The 22,348-nt window shown below is 41.6% G+C and overlaps 1 protein-coding gene across 5 annotated transcripts; it reads right to left on the bottom strand.

Moving 5' to 3' along the window:
- Nucleotides 1-406: 406 nt before the first annotated feature.
- On the bottom strand, nucleotides 407-20,709 carry LOC138965813 (uncharacterized). Of its 5 annotated transcripts, none has more exons than XM_070337939.1 (14): nucleotides 20,438-20,709; nucleotides 16,868-17,245; nucleotides 14,151-14,411; nucleotides 13,616-13,864; nucleotides 11,964-12,603; nucleotides 11,361-11,481; nucleotides 8,656-8,841; nucleotides 7,721-8,001; nucleotides 7,205-7,353; nucleotides 6,504-6,689; nucleotides 5,693-5,977; nucleotides 4,516-4,805; nucleotides 4,034-4,148; nucleotides 407-1,485 (listed from the first exon to the last, which is right to left on the bottom strand). In XM_070337939.1, exons 2-13 carry the CDS (start codon nucleotides 17,210-17,212, stop codon nucleotides 4,058-4,060), a joined length of 3,084 nt encoding a protein of 1,027 aa, XP_070194040.1. In that variant the 5' UTR covers nucleotides 17,213-17,245; nucleotides 20,438-20,709; the 3' UTR covers nucleotides 407-1,485; nucleotides 4,034-4,057. The 5 variants fall into 5 exon arrangements, with proteins under 5 accessions (XP_070194040.1, XP_070194011.1, XP_070194033.1 ...); XM_070337910.1 differs by having other exon boundaries at nucleotides 7,640-8,001; nucleotides 20,438-20,706; XM_070337932.1 differs by having other exon boundaries at nucleotides 5,693-5,974; nucleotides 7,640-8,001; nucleotides 20,438-20,704.
- Nucleotides 20,710-22,348: the final 1,639 nt, after the last annotated feature.

Here is a 22,348-nt window from a genome sequence, read left to right as displayed (position 1 = left end):
AATGTGCGATCCACAAATATCCGGGTTGCTTCCGACTGAAAGCCCCCCTCCCACATTCGTGCAAATAAAAAGGGAGACCATTCACGCATGATTGTATTGCGCGCACGCGACGATGAGGCATTTCAATGAATAGTAAAGAAGGGGACGAAGAGCTGTAGCGAGGAAGAAGAGTGAAATGGCGAAAGACAGAAAAAAAGCAAATTTCATTGAAAAGGGAGACGGGTTGAAAAAAAATCATTTTCGCGGGTAGTTGAGTAAGCATGGAAGAGTGTCGTCTTACATCCAGAGAGAGAGAGAGAGAGTCTCCAACGCACAGGCACACAAGCGCAGAGGTACCTGCCATTCAAGAGGCCTCACTGCAGGTACAGCTGCACACACTCCGTGACACAACCACACACACAGATGCTTCTTTTTGATGTGCACTGTTTTTTATTACCTTTACAAGCAATGTTAACCTGTCAGTTGCATGCAACAGCATCCGTTCTTGCCTATCACCTTACTTCCCAGTTGTGTGGACTTACAAGATGGGAATCCCACTGTCTTTCTTTCTTTTCTTTATTTGGTGTTTAACGTCGTTTTCAACCACGAAGGTTATATCGCGACGGGGAAAGTGGGGGAAGATGGGATAGAGCCACTTGTTAATTGTTTCTTGTTCATAAAAGCACTAATAAAAAAATTGCTCCAGGGGCTTGCAACCTAGTACAATATATTACCTTACTGGGAGTCATTGACTGCAATTGTGGGTCATGCATGCATTACTAGATACACTGCTCACATTTATTTAAAGCTGACTTTTAATGCGAGTGTGTTTGTGTGTCCACAAGCCTGGGGTTTCAGGGGTATAGCCCTCGCATGCAGGAAAGGATGCTTTTTAGTTCAACAGATTTCCCTCTCATCATCTGTGCATTAAGCACATGCACCTACATTTTTCTTTCATTTCTGCTTTGATTATGCTATGCAAGAAAGATAGAAAAAGTAGTCGGCAAGTCAGACTACCCAAAACTTTTGTTGTTGCTATTACTATATTATTATTTTTTAAATTATTTTTATACTATTGTTGTTCTATCAAAGAGTGCCCCTGGTGCGTTTTGTCTATTATTAAACCTTTCAATGACTAACATTTCTTCAGCTTTTGATTGTTGCTACATTGTATCATTGTTTACCTTTAAATACATCACTTTCCACATTCTTGTGACCTGAACTGGTCATCTGAGAACATCAGTCACAAAATCAAAAACACACACAAATGACCACAGATACTCATTTTGTTTGGATGAAAACGTGCCATTTACCGTGCAGAAGCTTAGAATAAATTAGTACTTAAAACATTTAATACACATTCAACATTTAATCTCAAAGCAAATACAGTATTCAGATCACAGATGTGCCAAGAAGTCAGATCATCTCTTCCATTTCACTGTTCATCCTTGATAACACTGCTCCCTGATCAGCTGCCGTTGGTGAATGTCAGGCATGCAGTGAAACCTGTAAAGTATAAAGAAAACATTTCATTGTAGCCCTTTTGTTCAGTAAACAGGATGCTTCGTTTTCTATGAAGCCACAGTACGAGGGCCACTCATTATGTTTTGCAACCTGGATTTTCTACAACACTTACAGCCAATCTGTCTGCTCCAGTTTTTGGAAGAATCCTTCCTCAGCTTGTACACATTGAACCATCCTCTTAACCCAGCTGTCCATGACACCCCAACATGTTGACTTGTGTATGTCAAAATTAACGCCCTCGGGAATGCTCGGGCATCTTCGGTGTTCTGGAACTGCTCTCCCTTCAACAGCCTCTTGACGGAAGGGAACAAAAACCAGTCACACGGGTCTGAGGCATGTGAATACGGTGGGTGACGGTGGGTAGGTGACAAACTGAACATCATTGGAGGCTAGAAAGTCGAGAGTTACAGCTGATGTGTGCGTGCTGAGTTTTTCATGTTGGTGCAAGTGACCACGGACACCCGGTCGGGGACGTCGTGTGCAACATACCAGAAAGAAATTAGGCAAGCAGTGGCTGACATACCAGTCAGCAGTTAGTGGTTGTCTGTCCTCAAGTGATATGGTGGCAAAGAAATACACTATCATTTGTTAGGAAGCACTTCTGTTTCTTTTGAATTTTACAGGTGGGTTCTCATCTAGGAAGACTCACACCGCCAACTGTTGCTTCATCTTTGGATCCTATTGGCACGAGTGGGACTGAAAAATGTCATGAATCCTGAAGAATTTTAAAGGGGGGGGGGGGGGTCCTAGGGGCCCCCAGACACTGAAGGATTTGTATAATTAACCCTTAGACTGGTTGTCGCGACATGTGTCGCCCTACTTTACGTATACTGTCACCTGGTTGTCACGACATATGTCGCGCTACTGGCTCAGTCTGTTTGGTCGGTTCCGATTACCTCCCATGGACGCGAAAACCTATATGACCGTTTTTCTTTATTTTTCTCTCTGTTAATTCACCAGTGGCTATGTAACTTGTGTTACACAATTGCACCAGTGTAAGGGTTAACAACCAATAAAACGTCACCACAGACATTACGAATCCGAATTTCTGGAAGAATCCCACCCATGTATTGGTTTTTCCATGTTTGTTCTTCTGTTACGATGTCCCAAACGCGAGGAAAACTTCTTCCGTCAAATGTTCATAGCGTATGGGTGCACCAGTCCCCCCTACCCTGCTTTTGCTTTTCACTAAGATTATGGGGCACCCAACGGTCACAACGTTTCCTTACGCCACAGCAGCCGTGAAAACTACAAGTGAGACTTCCTGATTACAGGGCCTAGCATTGGAAAAAGTGAGTTCAGCTTACAAAGGCGGGGGTCTGGGGGCCGCAGGAGGCGTTCGGGGGGTGAACTCCCCCGAATTTGAAGATTTTTTTGAGATGTTTTACCTAAAATGACCATAGTCCATAGCAACTAAATTATGCCATAGTCCATGGTCCATAGTCCGTATCGGCACATTACTTCTTCTGACTTGCCTTCCGCCTTCGGAACGAAATCCAGCCATTCCCACTTCCAGGAATACCTGGATTCTTCTTCTTCTTTCCAATGATGCCCACAATCACGATAATGATCTTTGTCACTGAATGGCTGACCACGTTCAACAATGTCGCTTCGAGACATTATTTCAAGTCTAGAGCCACAAAACACAGGCACAAAGTATGCTCGCGCGATGCCAGAGGCAGTGCGTGCTCAAGCAAACTGTCAAACCGATTGAGAATTGAACCGAACGGCGCACAAAACGAAAGCTGGGACTGTTTGGGTTTACCGTTTGGGAATAACAGGTTTTTGCATTTCGGCGTACACCAAATCGAGTTCCGCGTACTGGAGATGTTATTTCGGCGTAAAGTACGCCGAACGGCTTACAATGCTAGGCCCTGTGATTAAATCTTCATTCCATCATGTATTTCAGCATATATCATTTTTGGGTCCTTCTCAATCAGGGACTCGACCCCAGAGACGTTTTCTGGGGTAACGATTGTTGCCATTCGACCACAACAGTCAACGTTTTTTTAAAGTCCAAGTGCCAGTAATGAACTGTCTGAACAGTGAACCACCTAAAAACAGTGGCTTTTGGTGGAGAATGATTTCCAAAACAGTATTTTAAACTTAAAAAGCACTCTGGCAGTAGCCATAATACATCCTAGCTCGAAAATCTCTTCACAAAAGGTCAACACTGCAGGCAGGAGACCCATCACCCTTACTGGACATTTTATCGCATTGAATGAAAACGGTTGCACGGAATCAAGTAATTTGTGTTATCACAAGTCTTCCCTAAACTGGTCTTTGATGTAATGAAAACAGCAAAGTAGTGACATCATTAGTTTGCCCATGTTGCAAAATATAATGAGTCCCCCTCGTATTCATGTGTGTGCACAAAACAAGACTACCCAGCTGCTATGACTAGACAGTCACATTTGCTAACCATCAGATTGAAACGTTTTTGTTCCTTCAAAGAAGTCTTACAGGGGAAACTATGGACATTTTTTTATTTCCCATTAATTTCTGTTATTACACCTTGAAAGATGCATACCTGGATGAGAGTGAGCTGAGAAGACTAAATATAGGTGTATCGTTGTTCTGCGAGAGCCTTTCTTGTTCGTTTGGCTGGTGATGCTCTGTCTTCCTCATCCTTGCGTTTCATGCTCCTGCAACGGGCAAATATCAGAGTTACAAGCAGTGCAAAGAATGAGTCTCTGGATGCATTAACTGTGGCCCTTTCTTTTCATCAACGAATGAAATAAAAGATTTATTTCTAGGTGAACATTTACAAACACTTATCTGCCAAACCTTAACGCAGCAAATTGTCCAAACTCAGGTATTTTGTTTGACTGCCTTTACAAGAACTGAAGCAGTTTAACAACTGTTTCAAATGATTACAGAAAGTTAACATATCATGCTAACTTTTGGCATGTCCTTGTATTGCGCTTTAGGTAAACTCATACTCACTGAAAAAAAAAAGAATCTCAACTAGCACCCCCCCCCCCCCCCCCCCGTTACACACACACCACCTACCGAGTCCGTCTGTCTGCCGGATCACCAGCACTGCCCACGACCACAGTAACGGTCTTGGGCACAGAGGTCATTGTGGTGAAGGAGCTGGTGATGGCCCTCCCTGCATTCACCACCATGGTTGCCTCTGACTGACTGCGGCCTGCCACCACTGTTCTGGGCTGAGACGCTGGGTGAGGGACGAGGGAAATGGAGATGTGCTCCTGACCAGGAGGGTCCACTTTTTCCTGTTTGATCAGCTTGGTGGTGAAGTCTAGGTGGGCCAGAATTTCAGGTGCATCGATGGTTTGGATCTGTGAGGTAAAGAAAGTGCAGTGTTTGGGCTAAAGAAAATCACAGCAGCAGACAATTTCTTGAAACTAAGTATTATATAAAGAACACACACACATACACACACACACACAGGTGGGGAGCAAGAGAGACATACATGCTTGCCCAAATATACAAGAAGAGCAAACGCTCGATCGAGTCACTTTCGCAGTTCTGAATATTATATGAGGCATCAGATGGACAGGAAGAAATTGCTATTCACAACACAATGAGTCACGTTCACATAAAATTTGAGCCCGGTCACTTTTATAGTTTCCGAGAAAAGCCCAACGTTAAGTTGTGTGTTGCCGAACAGAAAAGGGTAGTTATCTCCCTTGTTTTTCTGATAACGTTCGTAAAAGGCTACAGATGTAAATACTTTGATGTAAAGAATAATCCTACAAAGTTTCAATCACATCCGATGAACTTTGTCAAAGATATAAAATGTCTAATTTTTCCTTTGACGCTGACCTGTGACCTTGAAAAAGGTCAAAGGTCAACGAAACCATCGTTAAAGTGTAGAGGTCATTGGAGGTCACGACTAAACAAAATATGAGCCCGATCGCTTTGATAGTTTCCAAGAAAAGTCCAACGTTAAGGTGGTGTCTACGGACGGCCGGCCGGACGGCCGGCCGGACGGCCGGCCGGCCGGCCGGACAGACTAACACTGACCGATTACATAGAGTCACTTTTTCTCAAGTGACTCAAAAATAGTGGAGCATGATTGTCAAGACAACACAGCGTGGAGTGAAGACAGAAGTGAACAAAGCTGGTAAGATTGACATGAATCTGCAGATATAAATTCTTCAAATATATAGAGAGCCTCGCGGAACAGATATGTGCACACGATAAGTACCACACACGCTCTCACCTGACTATGATCCTGGGACACGCTGGGCTGTTCTGCTATGGTCATAGGTGTGCTAACCATGGGCAACGACGCAATCATGCTCTCCAGGTCTGAAGACCCGGCAGGGTACAGCGTCACACCACTTCCATCCAGAACTGCGCTGAGATTCGAACCCCCCGATGACTTCACCGACTGGCCGAGGTTGCTGAGAAAATGCTCAGTGGTCTCCACCTGCTCTAAGTGGGTGTCGCTTTCATCATCGCTTGAGTCAGATGCCAGCTCCACCTGGGTACTCACCTCTCTCTGCTGAAACAAAGTCAGGTAAACTCCCTGAACACTTTTTTTGTGCCTTGACTTGTTGGCCTGTCTACTGATTAATTGTGCTTTACACCTGGTGCAATACCAGATAAAAGTTCATCTTTTTTAGACTTATTCACAGCCAAAAGTTTACCTAGACTAGCAACAAGAGCCTACGATGCATGGCCAAGCTTGCTTATACACATTCACGGATATGCATGAAGACACAAACTCATGCAGGATCCTTCATTTTCAGTGCTGCAGACCTTTCACACACAAAAAACAACAAAGCAAGGATCTTGTCTGGCTTCAGCAGTCGACAAGTCACTGAAAGTTCAAAATCGCTGAAAACTTTGCCATCATTTTAGAAGATCTGCTCAACTTTTCACATGGTGGGGAAAAGGTGGCGCCAAGGTGGCACCTTAAACTTAAACCCCAAATGGTAAAAACATGAATGCCCATTTTGAAGAAAGAAAAATAAAACATTCTATTAACATCCCTGTAAAGCATCAACACCATGAAACTGCAGACTCACATTCCCATCTTCATCCACATCTCCTTCCTGGGGCACGGTGACTATGATGCGTTTCTGGGGCCTGCTGCCACTGCCAGACATACTCATCCTTCTCTTCTCCTCGCCCGACGGCTCTGTGCTGCTCTCCTTGCTGCTGCCCGCACCCACCACCGACAGCAGCTTGTCCACTGACCGGTCAGGAGGGAGCTGGAACAATAGACATGCAGCATCTTTGTTACTCCATCCTACTAGAGCTGAGCTGGGTGATGATGCTTTCATCTTTGCTGCTGTGTGCTTCATCCTACTAGAGATTAGCTGGGTGATGATGTTTGCATCTTTGCTGCTGTGGGCTTCAGCCTCAATATGAGCTGGGTGGATCATGTTTCTCAAGACTGTGTCTGTACGCCATCTACAAGTCTTCACAAAATGAAAATATATGCAGATCTATATGAATGCTTTTTTGGGGTAAAAATAGTCAACTGCAAGAGAAACTTCTCCTTACATTTATTACTCTGTTATAAAAATTTAAAAAATCACTGCAAGCTGACTGCTGCACGCATGGTCAAAAAAACTTTCGACATGAGCTGGTGTTCATTGTAAATAGCTTTGAATGACAAAGGGGGATATATGTCAAACTGCTGTCTCCTTGAAAGAAATATATGTAGCATTTTCAAGAATACCCTGCACCTACTTAGCCACGGAGAACCCCAAAGTATACTAACCTGAAGCTTTGGAGTGACCTCTTCAATGCGGCCATCAGGGTGCACAATGACCACTTGTGGAGCATTGCCCAGCTTGCCTTCTCTCCACTCTTGCATCAGGTCACCATGGAGAATGTGGTCTGCAGTGATGGTACGCAGTCCTCCCTCACCTGCACAAACACACCACTGTGAGATGTTTGGTGGGTTGTTGACTATGACAGACCAGCTCTTTTGTCAGTCATCTTAATAGACCAAGGCCGGAGACATACGTTATAATACATACGGTGACCGTTTAAGTTAAATCCAACAAGTTGCTTGTGGCGTTTTTTTAAAGAACAAAGCGTTCAAAATAAAAAAAATTAAAACCATCCGACCAACAAATTTTTTTTAAAGGGCTGGCAAATTTGCTAAGGGGAAAGCAGAAGAGGCAGGAAGAATTAAGAAAACAGCACCCACCTTCCCCAGAAGCAGCAGAGGTGGTATCATCCTCTGAATAGTCTTCTCCACCATGCTGAACCATGTGGCGCATCAAGTTACCTTTGTGAGCGAATGACTTCTCGCACGACCCACAATCATGGTTCTTGTCTTTCGGCGTAGGTGGGTGGTAGTCGGATGTGTGGTGATGGTTCTTGTGCCGTTTCAGCAGCTGCTTCTGTCGGAAGGCGTGATCGCATTCGTCGCATTCAAACGGTTTTTCTCCTGAGTGAGTGAGGATGTGGGACTCAAGATGTCGCTGTGAGCATGCTGCATAGTCGCACTCGTCACACTTGTAGGACTTCTCCCCCTCATGCGTCTTCCAGTGCAGCTTAAAGTTATACCTAAATAACCAAAAATGAGCTGTCAAGAGGCTTCCAGGAATTCAGAGAAGAATGCATAATGTCCTAATGATCTACTGAGACCATGCTTGAGTAACTTGCAAACCGTTTGATTTTAACTGCTTTTTTCATGTTAGCTGTTTTCTTTTGACTTTCTATGACAACCAGGGATGCAAAAGTTCAAAAAATGTCCACTAGCATATCGTAACTTTTGGAATTTACCAGCCTAAACAAATGTCAACTTACCCCAAACTTCTTCAATATTTTCCCCTTGTCTGAGGAAGTTACTCTCTCTATAAACACATAGACATTTTCAAAGCTCAAAACAAACTTAACTAAATCAAATCAATTTAAGTGTTTCTAAGGCAAATAACAAGATATTTGCAACAGAAAGTGCTGTTACTGTGTTTGTAATCTAAATGACAGTTAGCCAAACCAATTTCATCAGAAGTGAACACCTGTACAGTTAAAAACTGGAAATTGCTACTTCAGAAGTTAACAACTGCTGCTTGCTTAATGGCCCAGTGCTCTTTGATTTTAAATTGCAAGGCAACATTTCTGCCGGTCACAGGTGAGCGAGCAAGTGTATTACCGCATCCCTGACAACAGCTTTGTAGATTGTGAAACTCAAACAATTCACTCCAAAACAACACTGACCTGTCCGGAAAGCTCTCCCCACACTTGCGACATGTGACAGGCTCCTCACTGTAATGCAGCTTCTGCATGTGGATCTTGAGGTCAGTCTTGCGGCCACAGGTGGTGGGGCAGAACTCACACTGGAACACTGGCTTGTTGCCTGAGTGGATCAGCTTGTGTGCCTTCAGGCTGTTGGACTGTGTGAACCTGCATAAAAAAAGATTTGTTTTAACAAAATACAGTGAAACACCCTTTTTGTGACCTCCCCCTCATAGTTACACTAAATTAATTTTGTCAGATCTTCAAATCTGTTTTCGAGTTTTCATTATGTCTGTCTAGGTACCTCCATTTAAAGAATTCCCTCCCTTTCAGGAGTAAGACCTTTTCTCAGATGCTTTAAAGGCATATGTACGCGCTCCCGTGTTTACAAAGTGTAGTTTGCCCATAATCGATGTCAAACGCACCATAAGACCATGTAATGACGATATGTCGCCATGCGCGGACCATATACATGCATTACAGCTTGTTTTAGAGTCTCAAAAACTTTGGATGTAAACAAAGACGCGGAGTTATTTCCCTTGCGTCAACGCTACCTCTGTTGGCAAATCTATAAATAGGACGATCCAGATCAAAATGAAAATTAACATATCTCAACATTGAAGGGGTCCTAGACCACAATATTTTGCAGGGAACTTAATTTAGCATGTCTCCAGCTGTTGGTAAAGCAATTAGCGTGTATAGTCATCGAGTACATATGGCTTTAAACTTTGAGATCTTAAAATTAAAGGCACAGTGCAGCTCACAGCCTTCGTTTTGCGTTTTTGTTGCAGCTGAGTGCATTTACAGTTCAAAAATCCTCCTATGGTAGTAAAACAAACCCAAAACTACCCAACGACGACATCTGTGAAGCTCGACAGTTTCTTGTTCACGCGAGTGCATAAATTAACCTACTTATTACGTGGTGTTTGGTCGGAGTTTGATTCAACTGAGTGATTCCGGCCTCCATTTTGTTTTTACACAAACTCATGATGACGTCTGACATAGTTTGCTAGTGACGTGTCTTTTTGTGCATGATGTGGTGATCTACCTGATCTAAATTTAGATCCAACAAGTCGCGTAAGGCGAAAATACAACATTTAGTCAAGTAGCTGTCGAACTCACAGAATGAAACTGAACGCAACGCAACGCAGCAAGACCGTATACTCGTAGCATCGTCACTCCACCGCCCGTGGCAAAGGCAGTGCCAGTGGAATTGACAAGAAGAGCGGGGTATTCGTTGCGCTGAGAAGGATAGCACGCTTTTCTGTACCTCTCTTCGTTTTAACTTTCTGAGCGTGTTTTTAATCCAAACATATCATATCTATATGTTTTTGGAATCAGGAACCGACAAGGAATAAGATGAAAGTGTTTTTAAATTGATTTCGAGAAAAAAATGTTGATAATAATTTTTATATATTTAATTTTCAGAGCTTGTTGTTAATCCAAATATAACATATTTATATGTTTTTGGAATCAGCAAATGATGGAGAATAAGATGAACGTAAATTTGGATCGTTTTATAAAAAAAATATTTTTTTTACAATTTTCAGATTTTTAATGACCAAAGTCATTAATCAATTTTTAAGCCACCAAGCTGAAATGCAATACCGAAGTCCGGGCTTCGTCGAAGATTACTTGACCAAAATTTCAACCAATTTGGTTGAAAAATGAGGGCGTGACAGTGCCGCCTCAACTTTCACGAAAAGCCGGATATGACGTCATCAAAGACATTTATCGTAAAAATGAAAAAAACGTCTGGGGATTTCATACCCAGGAACTCTCATGTCAAATTTCATAAAGATCGGTCCAGTAGTTTAGTCTGAATCGCTCTACACACACACACAGACACACAGACATACATACACCACGACCCTCGTCTCGATTCCCCCCTCTACGTTAAAACATTTAGTCAAAACTTGACTAAATGTAAAAATAGGCCAAGACCAGCCAGGTCCGAGTACGAAATTAATTCGTAAAAAAAATCGCACTTCTTGACTCTTTGGGTGCAAGTCAATGAAACTTGGTAGTTCTTCTAACGGATAGCTGCCTGAGGTATGACTAAAAGCCCCAGGGGCTCCGTGCACCTGGATTTGACAAGTTCAGTACCTTTAAAAGGGGGGGTTCTTCACGTTGACCAAAATGGGCGTAGCAGTTACTTCTCTTGCATGATTTAGTATCAGTTTATGCTTCAATATTCACGTCAATAGAACATGAAAGTCACTGTACATTTACTCCATTTAGAAAATCATAGCTTGGTGAGATGGTAGAGCTCTGTAGAAAACCTTGCACCATCACAATAATCTTACTTATTCGACAAGCGCTTAAAACTGTACCCACGGAATACGCGCTATATAAGCTTCATATTGATTGATCGATTGACTATGCCTGTAAAATGGGCTCTTGGCACACTTTTCTAACCTACTGATGTGCAGTTTTGTTTGCATGGAGCTACTTACTCATGTAAACACAAAATATAAGAGTACCATGAAGCAACTTGTTCAGCACATTCTGCTCAATTATAAGAATGAAGAATGCAACAGGATTGGAAACAAATGTCAACATTTTCGTTTTCTGTTAACTTTCTGTCATAAACAAGACATTCAATTTAAAACTTGTCCCGATTTTATTTTCTTATTTTGAATTTGACACTTTCCTTTCAAAATATATTATTGAGTACAGTTGCACACCTTGCATTGCAGATATCACAGACATATGGTTTCTCGCCAGTGTGGATCCTCATGTGTCGCTTCAACTTATACGTATCTGGGCTTGCATAGGAGCAGTTTGGACACTGATAGGGGCGTTCACCTGTAAATAACACATGATATTATGTTAACATTAAAAAACACAACGAAAGTTTGCTTAAAGGATAAGAACGAAGATTTAGATTTTCTCAAATTACCCACCGGCAATCTCCATTCATGCAGACCAAAATGGGTGCAGCCATTAACTCTTTTGCAAGATTCTGGCATCAGTTTGTACTTCAATGTTTAACTCAATGGAACATAAAAGCATCCAAGTTCAAACATAATCTGTAATAGTGTATGGTTCTTAAGATAAACAGATACAGTACCCATTTTCTATTGAATCAAATGAAACTTGCTTGAATATGTTTCATTGACAACAGTACAGTACGTTTAATTTAAGTCACCATTATTTCAGTTGGATGAAAATAACCCTTTTTCTGTCTAAAGCATTTGCATTGTTTGAAATTTCTCTAACAGCTGACACTACTGAAGCAAAGATATAAGCAAATGAGTACAAACAAACAAGCATAACAGTTAACACACCTGTATGTGATCGTAGATGGCGTTTGAGCTTGCTAAGCTCCACGCTGGCATAGTCACATTCAGGACACTTGTGCGGTTTCTCAAAGGTGTGCCGATATCTGACATGACGTACAAGCTCCCCTGAGGTGGTGAAAGCAGCGTCACACTCCTTACACTTGTGGGGCCTGATGCCCGTGTGAGTATTCACATGATTGGTCAGCGAGGCGTACGTCTTAAAACCTCGCTGGCAAATGTCACATTTATGCGGGCGGTCCTCCGAGTGAGACTTCATATGCCTCGTCAGCAGGTACCTCTTGGGGCTTGTGTAGTTGCAGTAGGTGCATGTCAGCTCAGAGTTTAAGGAGGAGATCATTTTCCTGGGAGTAATCTTCAAAATACGCTTGATAGTCCCGCCTTCTTCCACATACTCCTCGGTCAGCTCACTAGCCTCCTCCTTAAGCCCCAGGACAGAGTTCATGTCCAGCGAGATTCCTTGAGCGGCCAGTTCTTTATTTGTCCCGTCAGGCTGTGCCACTACCAGTACGTAGTTGACCTCTCCGTTCTGACCTTCTGACGGCACAATGGCCAAGGTCTGCAGAGTGTTGGCCGCGTTCAGCACAAGTGGGCCAGCATTGGAGAAGTCGCTGCTGAGAGTCAGTGCCTGGTGAAAAGAGCAAATTATCATGATTATTTAGAATCGGACCCAAAGTGTTGATTACTCATTTAGTGCTGGATTTGACACTCTCCCACGCTTTTTTTTTAATTCATCTAGCCAATAATTAGTTGCTTTATGAAGAATAGTTCACATTGGCTGTAATGTTTATGCAGGCACATATTCTCATTTCACAGATGGAATTTCCCAGAGAGAGCAAACGAAAACACTAATATTTGAATACAAAGAGTAGTAGACATTCAACGACTGAGGTAACAATACCAACATTTGAATACAATTCTTTTCCAAGCTATCCATTTGTATTTGTCTACCAACCAGACTAGCATATTGGTTCAAAAAAATAGGAGTACCACATCAGTCAAATCTAACACAAACATTTACCTATCACAATATTTACTGTTATGTTGGTTGTTCAGTGCTTTAAGCACGATCTCCCTTGATTTCTGCGCTTCATAAAAATCATTTATTATTATCATAATCAGACCTGTTTACCCTAAACCTGAGGCAAGAGTACTTTTTCAAAAAGTTAAGTGTATTTTTCAAAAAGTTGGTGTACTTTGCAAGCAAAGCCATATGGGCTAGGCAAAACGTACGCAGTGTGCATGACTTTTTCCCATAGTAGAATCCACAATTCCTGGCTCTTTCTTATATTTCTCCAAGAAAATCTGCTGCTTCTGCTGTTTAGACTTGGTACAGTCATCCGAAACTGACACATTTTACCGCTTCATTTTGCCACGATTGTCCAGACGATCGCACGTGCCAACAACTGAACAAGGTTTCCACAGCTGAAGACTCGCTGTCATAGTTATCTCCCTTCGACCGAAACCGGTATCAGTTGTACCATCCCGTAATCAGCACACCAACACCGGAAAACGTATTCTAGACTTTTTCTTACGCGTATTTTGTGCGTGTGTCGCGTATTTGCGTACTGATAATAATTTGGCGTACAAAATACGCCCAAATCGTACTGGTAAACAGGTCTGCATAATTATTACTTTACCTGCAAAGTTTCAGCACTCAAGCCTTCCATGGTTGGATGGACGGCTATGAGCTGATGTTGAACCCCACTGTCCACCAACTGGTCACTGGGACCTTCACCAAGGCCGTCCACTGTGAGAAGGTCAACATTACTGCTGGTGACGGTGGCACTGGTGGTGGAGGAGGAGGAGGAAGCCTGGTCCAGCAGGTCCTGACTGCTTGAAGACATCACCAAGGGTTGGCCCAGCGATTCTAGTGTCACTGACAGGTCCTGCACAGTTAGAGACAAAGTTTATTAACAATAACAGCGCCAGATGTTAGCTCAGAACAAGAAAATAAAACGAATAAGACCTGTCATATAATATGCAATCGCAAGACTCTGCTTAGCATCATATGGATCGAAAATGCACTGGTAAAACTCCTGAATACTGTTTCCTTAGGAGAAAAATGAAACAAAGAAAATACAAGGAAAAAAGAGCAAAATCAAAGGTGCTTTTTATCTTTAACAAAGATCAAACAGCTTTGACGTATAGATCTGTTTTTCCTCTTCCACTTACCTTGATCTCACTGCCGACTTGCGAGGAGTCGTCATCCATGATCTGCATGTGACTGCCGTCACCCAGCGACAGAATGCTGCCGTCCTGACTCAGTGACACGATCCTGATGACCTTTCCTTCATGACCGTCCAGGCTGTCGTTGACAGAGGTCATGATGAGCTCCTGGGATGACGTCATGTCTGACATGCTCCCGGTCAAGCTGGCTAGTTGTGCTTGCACTGCCGCCATGCTGGCATCATCTAGGTCAATGCCCGATGCTTCCTGCAACACATTGCAAACATTTGCTGTTAAATTTCTGTGTACATTGTTGCAAAGTGAAAAATCTTTTGTTGCTATCTGTTACGACTCAACTCCAAACAACTCTTGTTTAGCCGAGACTGAAATATTTTGTTGCACCATTAGGGTAAGAGTCTACGAGACCTTGGAGACGAAGTAATGACGTCACTAGTATGAGAATCTACATGTTGGATCAACGTCATTACTGCGTCATTAATATGCGAATTTACGTAACTCATGGAGTTGCATCGTGGGATAAAAACAGTTATTTGGAGGAAGGAAACGTGAACCGCTAACCATTACAGTCACTCTATTTGCCGGGTACTGAGAGGCTACAAGTGGGGAACAAGAATCCTGTGTAACCACCGATGAAAAGCCGCCGGCACCTAACGTACCATCCCAAGGCCTGAGATGTAACCCGCAGCCGCACAGACTCGTAGAGTAGTGTCCGGAAAGGAGCATCAAGAGGTAAGGTGTCATTGTAATATCGAGCGCCCATCAAGGAACAGCTATTATACACTCACATCTATGTCGCATATATTTGTTTTATAATGTTTAATGAAGTTAATCATAAACGTACATGCTGCAAGTTAGTTCGGCATATAGATCTAGTATTTTATTCAGTAACCATGCTTGGTTTGTCTGCGAACTGCCCGACATGAAGATAGGGCAAGAAATCAAAATTAACCTTGATCCTAGGATACCGTTGTTAATAACAAGTATTACCTTTGATCCAGGGGTTCGAGCGTCCAGGATCCGCTGGGATAAGGGTGAACTAATCAAGCTACGCCACCAGTGCGATCCACCAGCGAGGAGCAAAAGGAGTTTGTCTACTAATTATCATCATCATCCAGTAATCTTCATCAAGTTCGTCACTGCTACGGTCATCATGTGAATCCAGGCTTCCATCAGGACATTCGGACTTTGTAACTAACCAGCCAATTTAAGATAAGTCCAGTTCGACATTAAACTAGCTGTCAATGCAAGAACAATTAACTATGAACGCAAATTCGTTAGATCTAAAATAGAAATAGTTTGTTAAAGAATCCGGAAATATTACCAACCAATAAATTTATTCATTAATCTAAATCATCAGTGTTTTACGAGATTGATTTGAAGCATGACTGTTGTAAAGTATTGAATATAACTTTGGTGTGTTCTTAGATATTGTATCTAAAACACAAGGTAACAAGTCGCGTAAGGCGAAAATACAATATTTAGTCAAGTAGCTGTCGAACTCACAGAATGAAACTGAACGCAACGCAACGCAGCAAGACCGTATACTCGTAGCATCGTCACTCCACCGCCCGTGGCAAGGCAGTGCCCGTGGAATTGACAAGAAGAGCGGGGTATTCGTTGTGCTAAGAAGGATAGCACGCTTTTCTGTACCTCTCTTCGTTTTAACTTTCTGAGCGTGTTTTTAATCCAAACATATCATATCTATATATTTTTGGAATCAGGAACCGACAAGGAATAAGATGAAAGTGTTTTTGAATTGATTTCGAAAAAAAAAATTTGATAATAATTTTTATATATTTAATTTTCAGAGCTTGTTTTTAATCCGAATATAACATATTTATATGTTTTTGGAATCAGCAAATGATGGAGAATAAGATAAACGTAAATTTGGATCGTTTTATAAATTTTTATTTTTTTTTACAATTTTCCGATTTTTAATGACCAAAGTCATTAATTAATTTTTAAGCCACCAAGCTGAAATGCAATACCGAACCCCGGGCTTCGTCGAAGATTACTTGACCAAAATTTCAACCAATTTGGTTGAAAAATGAGAGCGTGACAGTGCCGCCTCAACTTTCACGAAAAGCCGGATATGACGTCATCAAAGACATTTATCAAAAAAATAAAAAAAACGTTCGGGGATTTCATACCCAGGAACTCTCATGTCAAATTTCATAAAGATCGGTCCAGTAGTTTAGTCTGAATCGCTCTACACACACACACACGCACAGACAGACAGACAGACAGACAGACACACATACACCATACCCTCGTTTCGATTCCCCCTCGATGTTAAAATATTTAGTCAAAACTTGACTAAATATAAAAAGGGGAACTGCAACACTATCGCCTTTCAGCTTTTAATGATCGTAGAGTCAGGAGTAATAAGTTCCTCTCACTCTCAGTCTAACACATCCATAAAGCAGAATGGGTTCAAGTAAAATATGAAAACTTTGTATGCATTTTTTGTGTATATTATATAATATTTTTGTGCGAAACAAATACCCATGAAATTATGGTCACCCATGCACGGTTTAGACAATGATTATCTCCCATCATCCAGAAGACAGGATACTTAAATCAAAATGCTGCAATGCTAGCTTCAGTTAGAGCCACACGCATCCATGAGACAGACAAATAATCATGACACTTTCAACAAATGTATCAATCAATCAACGCTGATTTCAGTCAGAACAGCTTACCTGTTTTATCTGAGTGACGAGGTCGCTGTCGACAGCATCAACACCAGTGACTAGAGAGTGCATGTTCTGCGAAGAATCTTCGCCCAAACCAGAGTCCAGCAAGGACTGCTCCGTGTAAAATGCAGTGCTGAAATGACCGGCACCAGATGAATCAACACCAGAGTGAAGAGACTGGGCGACAGAGACAGAGACAGAGGCCAGAATGTCGTTGACAGATTCTGATCCGTCAGCATCAGTGATGACAGGCATGGATGATGGGTCAGCCCCCTCGATCTCCTTGTTGAAGGTGGAGAGGTAGTTCTGGAGGTCGGCCAGGTTCTGGGCAGACACGACCACCTCGTCCATTGTTGATGATCTTCACCTCCCTCCCTGAATGACCTGCGCACAGAAAATTTAATAGAGTGCATAAAATAGAGTTTCTAGTTGACAGAACTCATGATGTAGTCAGCACAAAACATTAATTTTGTTCACCATTACAAAAGAGGTATCAGTTTCAGACTTGAACCCCTCTTTCAAAATTATTCGGCAAAGAAAAACCAGTATATTGTTTGGGTGCTTGTGTGTCGGGTTATTGTAGAATACGAGATGCATTGTTAAAGTATTGTGACATCTCCACGCATGGTCCTCGATTTCTTTTTAACACTTGAAAGCATGAGCATATAAGAGAGAGAGAAGGGGGTAGGGGGGAGCGAATAAATAATGTGCATTTGCAGATTACAAGCACAGCAGCACTGCAAACTTCACATTCGCGATGTGTCACATCCACCCCTTTCTTAACCCCAAGGCTGGTTCTCGCTACATATGTCGCGCTACTTTACGTATACTGTCACCTGGTTGTCACGACATATGTCGCGCTACTGGCTCAGTCTGTCTGGTCCATTCCGATTACGTCCCATGGATGCGAAAACCTATACGACCGTTTTTATTTATTTTTCTCTCTGTTAATTCACCAGTGGCTATGTAACATGTGTTACAGAATAGCACCAGAGTAAGGGTTAAAATAAACATCAACAGTAGGAGACAATTTTCTCATCCATTTTTCTATCATATTCCATATATATACTGATATATGTCCTTGACACTTGAGGACGTATTAGTCAGTCAGTCATAACTCTGCAGTTCAGCTCACCATCTCAAATATGGCCAGGCTTTTTGTTTTACATGGGATAAGATTACTCTACTTTAAAGGCACAGTAAGCCTCCCGTAAACCATCACAGATACTGTCAGGCTTTTACACACGGTACAAACACCCTTTCACCAAACGGGAACATCCTAGGTGCCCTCCGTAAAGAGCGAGCAATTTTCAAAGAATTTATTTTTGCGTGGTTTATCTTACCCCTGACCGTGTGATAAAGTTTCCCTTTTTCACAATGTAGTCGTAAGTTAGTAATTTGAATGCGACTTGCTGTGAGCTTATCTGCAATACCACGTTATTAAGTACCTCTGACTATGCACGAAACAAACGGCTGTGGTTCACAAGAACTCTAGCGATGGCTTTTGACTGTTCAGAGGAACTGGCGATAGGTATAAACCGTTGTCTGCTACGAGAACCACGACCTTGCCGTGATCCTGCTTCCGGGCTTTTCTTTTTTCAAACTTTCAAAACTTCGAATTGTACTGATCTTGTCTTGATGAAAAAAGAATTCTTTTATGATTTAAGAATGTTTGTGTAACAAGCTGTCAATTTATTATTTACATTTTAACCCCTTCACTGCCACAGTATAACAGCATTTTCAACACGTGGTAGCAACTTTAGCAACTTATCCGAACGGTCTATGGGAAAGAACTGTGTTTAGAACCCCTACAAGTTGTTGGACAGTGGTTACCTCCCATTTAGTTTTCAGAAAATGTCCTGAAATGTTGTTGACACAAATCCCACGTATGATTATGGGCGTACGACAAACTGAAAATGACCACGTATTACATACGGGGTGGGCAGTGAAGGGGTTAAAAGTTAGGTCTAGCACCAAAACGCACCACGGTCCGATTGTCTCTGACACAATCGGCAAAATTAATTCTTTGAAAATTGCTCGCTCTTTACGTAGGGCACCTAGGATGTTCCTGTTTGGTGAGCATTCAAATGGAAGGGTGTTTGTACTGTGTGTAAAAGCCTGACAGTATCTGGTAAGAAGATGTGTTAATCTCTTGCTTTGATATGGAACACACTGTATTCAAATTTCGATCCGTCCACTCACTCTTTTTACATCCCCCAAAGTTATTCCCCTTCAACCTAACACTAACAGGAGTCTCCCACATTTCATTCTCTTTTGACAGTGTCGTGGCTATCCAGTTACGAGAATATGAACCCAATGGCATGACTGTAGCACAAAATCTGTCATTGTTTACTCTGATGAAATGTTTGTACAGCATGCAGATCTTTACAAAGAATAAAGACCCCCCCCCCCCTAATTTCCTGACAATATTGATGGGCATTTACTAGGTACTAGTACTACCCTAATCAGTGTTTAATCAAAAGTTGTTAGTAGACGTTTGCTCAATACTACATGTACTACTACATGTACTACTACTCAGTTATGACTAGGCGGTTACAACGACAACGTACAAGGTACCTTACGATAACAAAAATCATGTTCACAGGTAGATCTGGCCATCTGTGTCTTAGTCTAATTTAGTAATTGGTTGTATGGTTAAAAATGCATGTACTTGTGTGCGTCGAGATCATTTGTGTAAAATCAGAAACCTCCTTTCCTCTCCCCTATAGTATAACTTCTTTAGGTAAATCATGTATTGCTCTTTTTTTGGCAACTAACAACAACCTACCTAGCTAGGTCAACACTTTCATTTACTTTTAGTTGAGCACTAGTCTTCAAACAAATTCCTCACTTTCAGGACATAGAATTCTTCGTTTTGGTCTCAGTTCAATGTTCTTCACTTCTGTAATAATTTGTTATTTGTGGAGCTCTTGATTGCCCTGTTGCTCCCACGATTACAAGTGTCCTCCGTCTGTACTATAAGCTTAGATTGACAAATTGTGCTTAGCAAGCTTGGTTCAGCACATTAGGCAGCTGAAGTTCTTATTAGTCAAATAACCGTGTACTCTGAACTTGTGCACTTCTGCTGACCTGTTGGGTCATTCTGTGGCTTGTGATTAATGTTATGGACAGTAATTTTGGGACCTTTCGGTTAACTGAACCGATGCCTGTTTGGAAAGTTAACGATTTGCTGTCGAATAAATTGACCATCCCAAACTTGTGTCCAAATACTGACCAAACTGAACGTTCGTGAATACGAAATTCATGGAGATACTGCATCAAAATAAACACAGCCACCATCTTGCATGCTTCGGTAGCTATGTTCACAACTTCGTTTGTACCTCCTACTCCTAGTTCAAATTGCCAAAGAAATGTATTCATGGTCGCAACAAACGAGTTCCAGGACAGCACTATAAGGTAGGCAATCCGTGGGACAGGTGAAATTTGCCGCTAGGAGGGGTACGGTTGACTTTCAGCGCCCCCAAAAGACAAGCGCCCTCTGTGAAACAGTGGCGCTGTCGTCGAGAAGGGGGCGCCCCACTTCATCGCGAAGTTTTACAGTCGCTTCGAACTTACCACGTTGTTCTGGAGCTCAGCTGCACGTTGGGCTTGTTCGTCTTGATCATGGACTGGAAGAAATTTCTTCAAATTGTTGACCAATTAAAAATTCTGCCATTTTCCTTGCACAAAACATTAGTTAATCGGTATTCAACATGGCGTACCATTCCCAATGAGGTAGACGGAAGTAGGTCAACTGACAACATTTACCCGAATAAGGAAACTGGAGCTTTGTGTTGATAAGATTTTGTGTTGAGCTGACTGCCTTGGGAATGAGTGTAAATGCGTATTCAGTCGTATTGCTAATAGCCATCGTCCACATGAATATTACAGAAAAAACAAAAAACTCAGTCTGTCACATTACGCATGCGTAGTAACACATCAGGGTGGTTTAGTGGTAAAATCCACAGGCGCCGTCAATTATTATTTTGTTTGATATGACCCCCATAACATCCACATGTTTGAATCACTTCAGTAACCTTGTCTCCTTCAATACACGCTGTAATTAATTCTGACACATGGGAAAACTTCGATTAGAATTTAAAACAAGTCGCGTAAGGCGAAAATACAATATTTAGTCAAGTAGCTGTCGAACTCACAGAATGAAACTGAACGCAACGCAACGCAGCAAGACCGTATACTCGTAGCATCGTCACTCCACCGCCCGTGGCAAAGGCAGTGCACGTGGAATTGACAAGAAGAGCGGGGTATTCGTTGCGCTAAGAAGGATAGCACGCTTTTCTGTACCTTTCTTCGTTTTAACTTTCTGAGCGTGTTTTTAATCCAAACATATCATATCTATATATTTTTGGAATCAGGAACCGACAAGGAATAAGATGAAAGTGTTTTTAAATTGATTTCGAAAAAAAAATTTTGATAATAATTTTTATATATTTAATTTTCAGAGCTTGTTTTTAATCCGAATATAACATATTTATATGTTTTTGGAATCAGCAAATGATGGAGAATACGATAAACGTAAATTTGGATCGTTTTATAAATTTTTATTTTTTTTTACAATTTTCCGATTTTTAATGACCAAAGTCATTAATTAATTTTTAAGCCACCAAGCTGAAATGCAATACCGAACCCCGGGCTTCGTCGAAGATTACTTGACCAAAATTTCAACCAATTTGGTTGAAAAATGAGGGCGTGACAGTGCCGCCTCAACTTTCACGAAAAGCCGGATATGACGTCATCAAAGACATTTATCAAAAAAATGAAAAAAACGTTCGGGGATTTCATACCCAGGAACTCTCATGTCAAATTTCATAAAGATCGGTCCAGTAGTTTAGTCTGAATCGCTCTACACACACACACAGACACACACACAGACACACGCACATACACCACGACCCTCGTTTCGATTCCCCCTCGATGTTAAAATATTTAGTCAAAACTTGACTAAATATAAACAAGTCGCGTAAGGCGAAAATACAATATTTAGTCAAGTAGCTGTCGAACTCACAGAATGAAACTGAACGCAGCAAGACCGTATACTCGTAGCATCGTCACTCCACCGCCCGTGGCAAAGGCAGTGCCCGTGGAATTGACAAGAAGAGCGGGGTATTCGTTGCGCTAAGAAGGATAGCACGCTTTTCTGTACCTCTCTTCGTTTTAACTTTCTGAGCGTGTTTTTAATCCAAACATATCATATCTATATATTTTTGGAATCAGGAACCGACAAGGAATACGATGAAAGTGTTTTTAAATTGATTTCGAAAAAAAAAATTTGATAATAATTTTTATATATTTAATTTTCAGAGCTTGTTTTTAATCCGAATATAACATATTTATATGTTTTTGGAATCAGCAAATGATGGAGAATAAGATAAACGTAAATTTGGATCGTTTTATAAATTTTTAATTTTTTTTACAATTTTCAGATTTTTAATGACCAAAGTCATTAATTAATTTTTAAGCCACCAA

Source organism: Littorina saxatilis, linkage group LG1 (genome assembly GCF_037325665.1).
Source record: "Littorina saxatilis isolate snail1 linkage group LG1, US_GU_Lsax_2.0, whole genome shotgun sequence".
Taxonomy (NCBI): Eukaryota; Metazoa; Mollusca; class Gastropoda; order Littorinimorpha; family Littorinidae; genus Littorina; species Littorina saxatilis.
Note: the sequence above shows the minus strand (reverse complement) of the source record. Positions and strands in the feature narration are given on the sequence as shown.

Bases quoted from the DNA above. Each gene is read 5' to 3' on its own strand.
- LOC138965813 (XM_070337910.1), bottom strand. From the start codon at position 17,212: ATGGACGAGGTGGTCGTGTCTGCCCAGAACCTGGCCGACCTCCAGAAC. The intron at 13,865-14,150 runs GTAAGTGGAAGA...CTAACTGTGCAG, and splicing joins AAGTCGGCAGTGAGATCAAG to GACCTGTCAGTGACACTAGA. The intron at 4,149-4,515 runs GTAGGTGGTGTG...TGCCCGTTGCAG, and splicing joins CCGGCAGACAGACGGACTCG to GAGCATGAAACGCAAGGATG.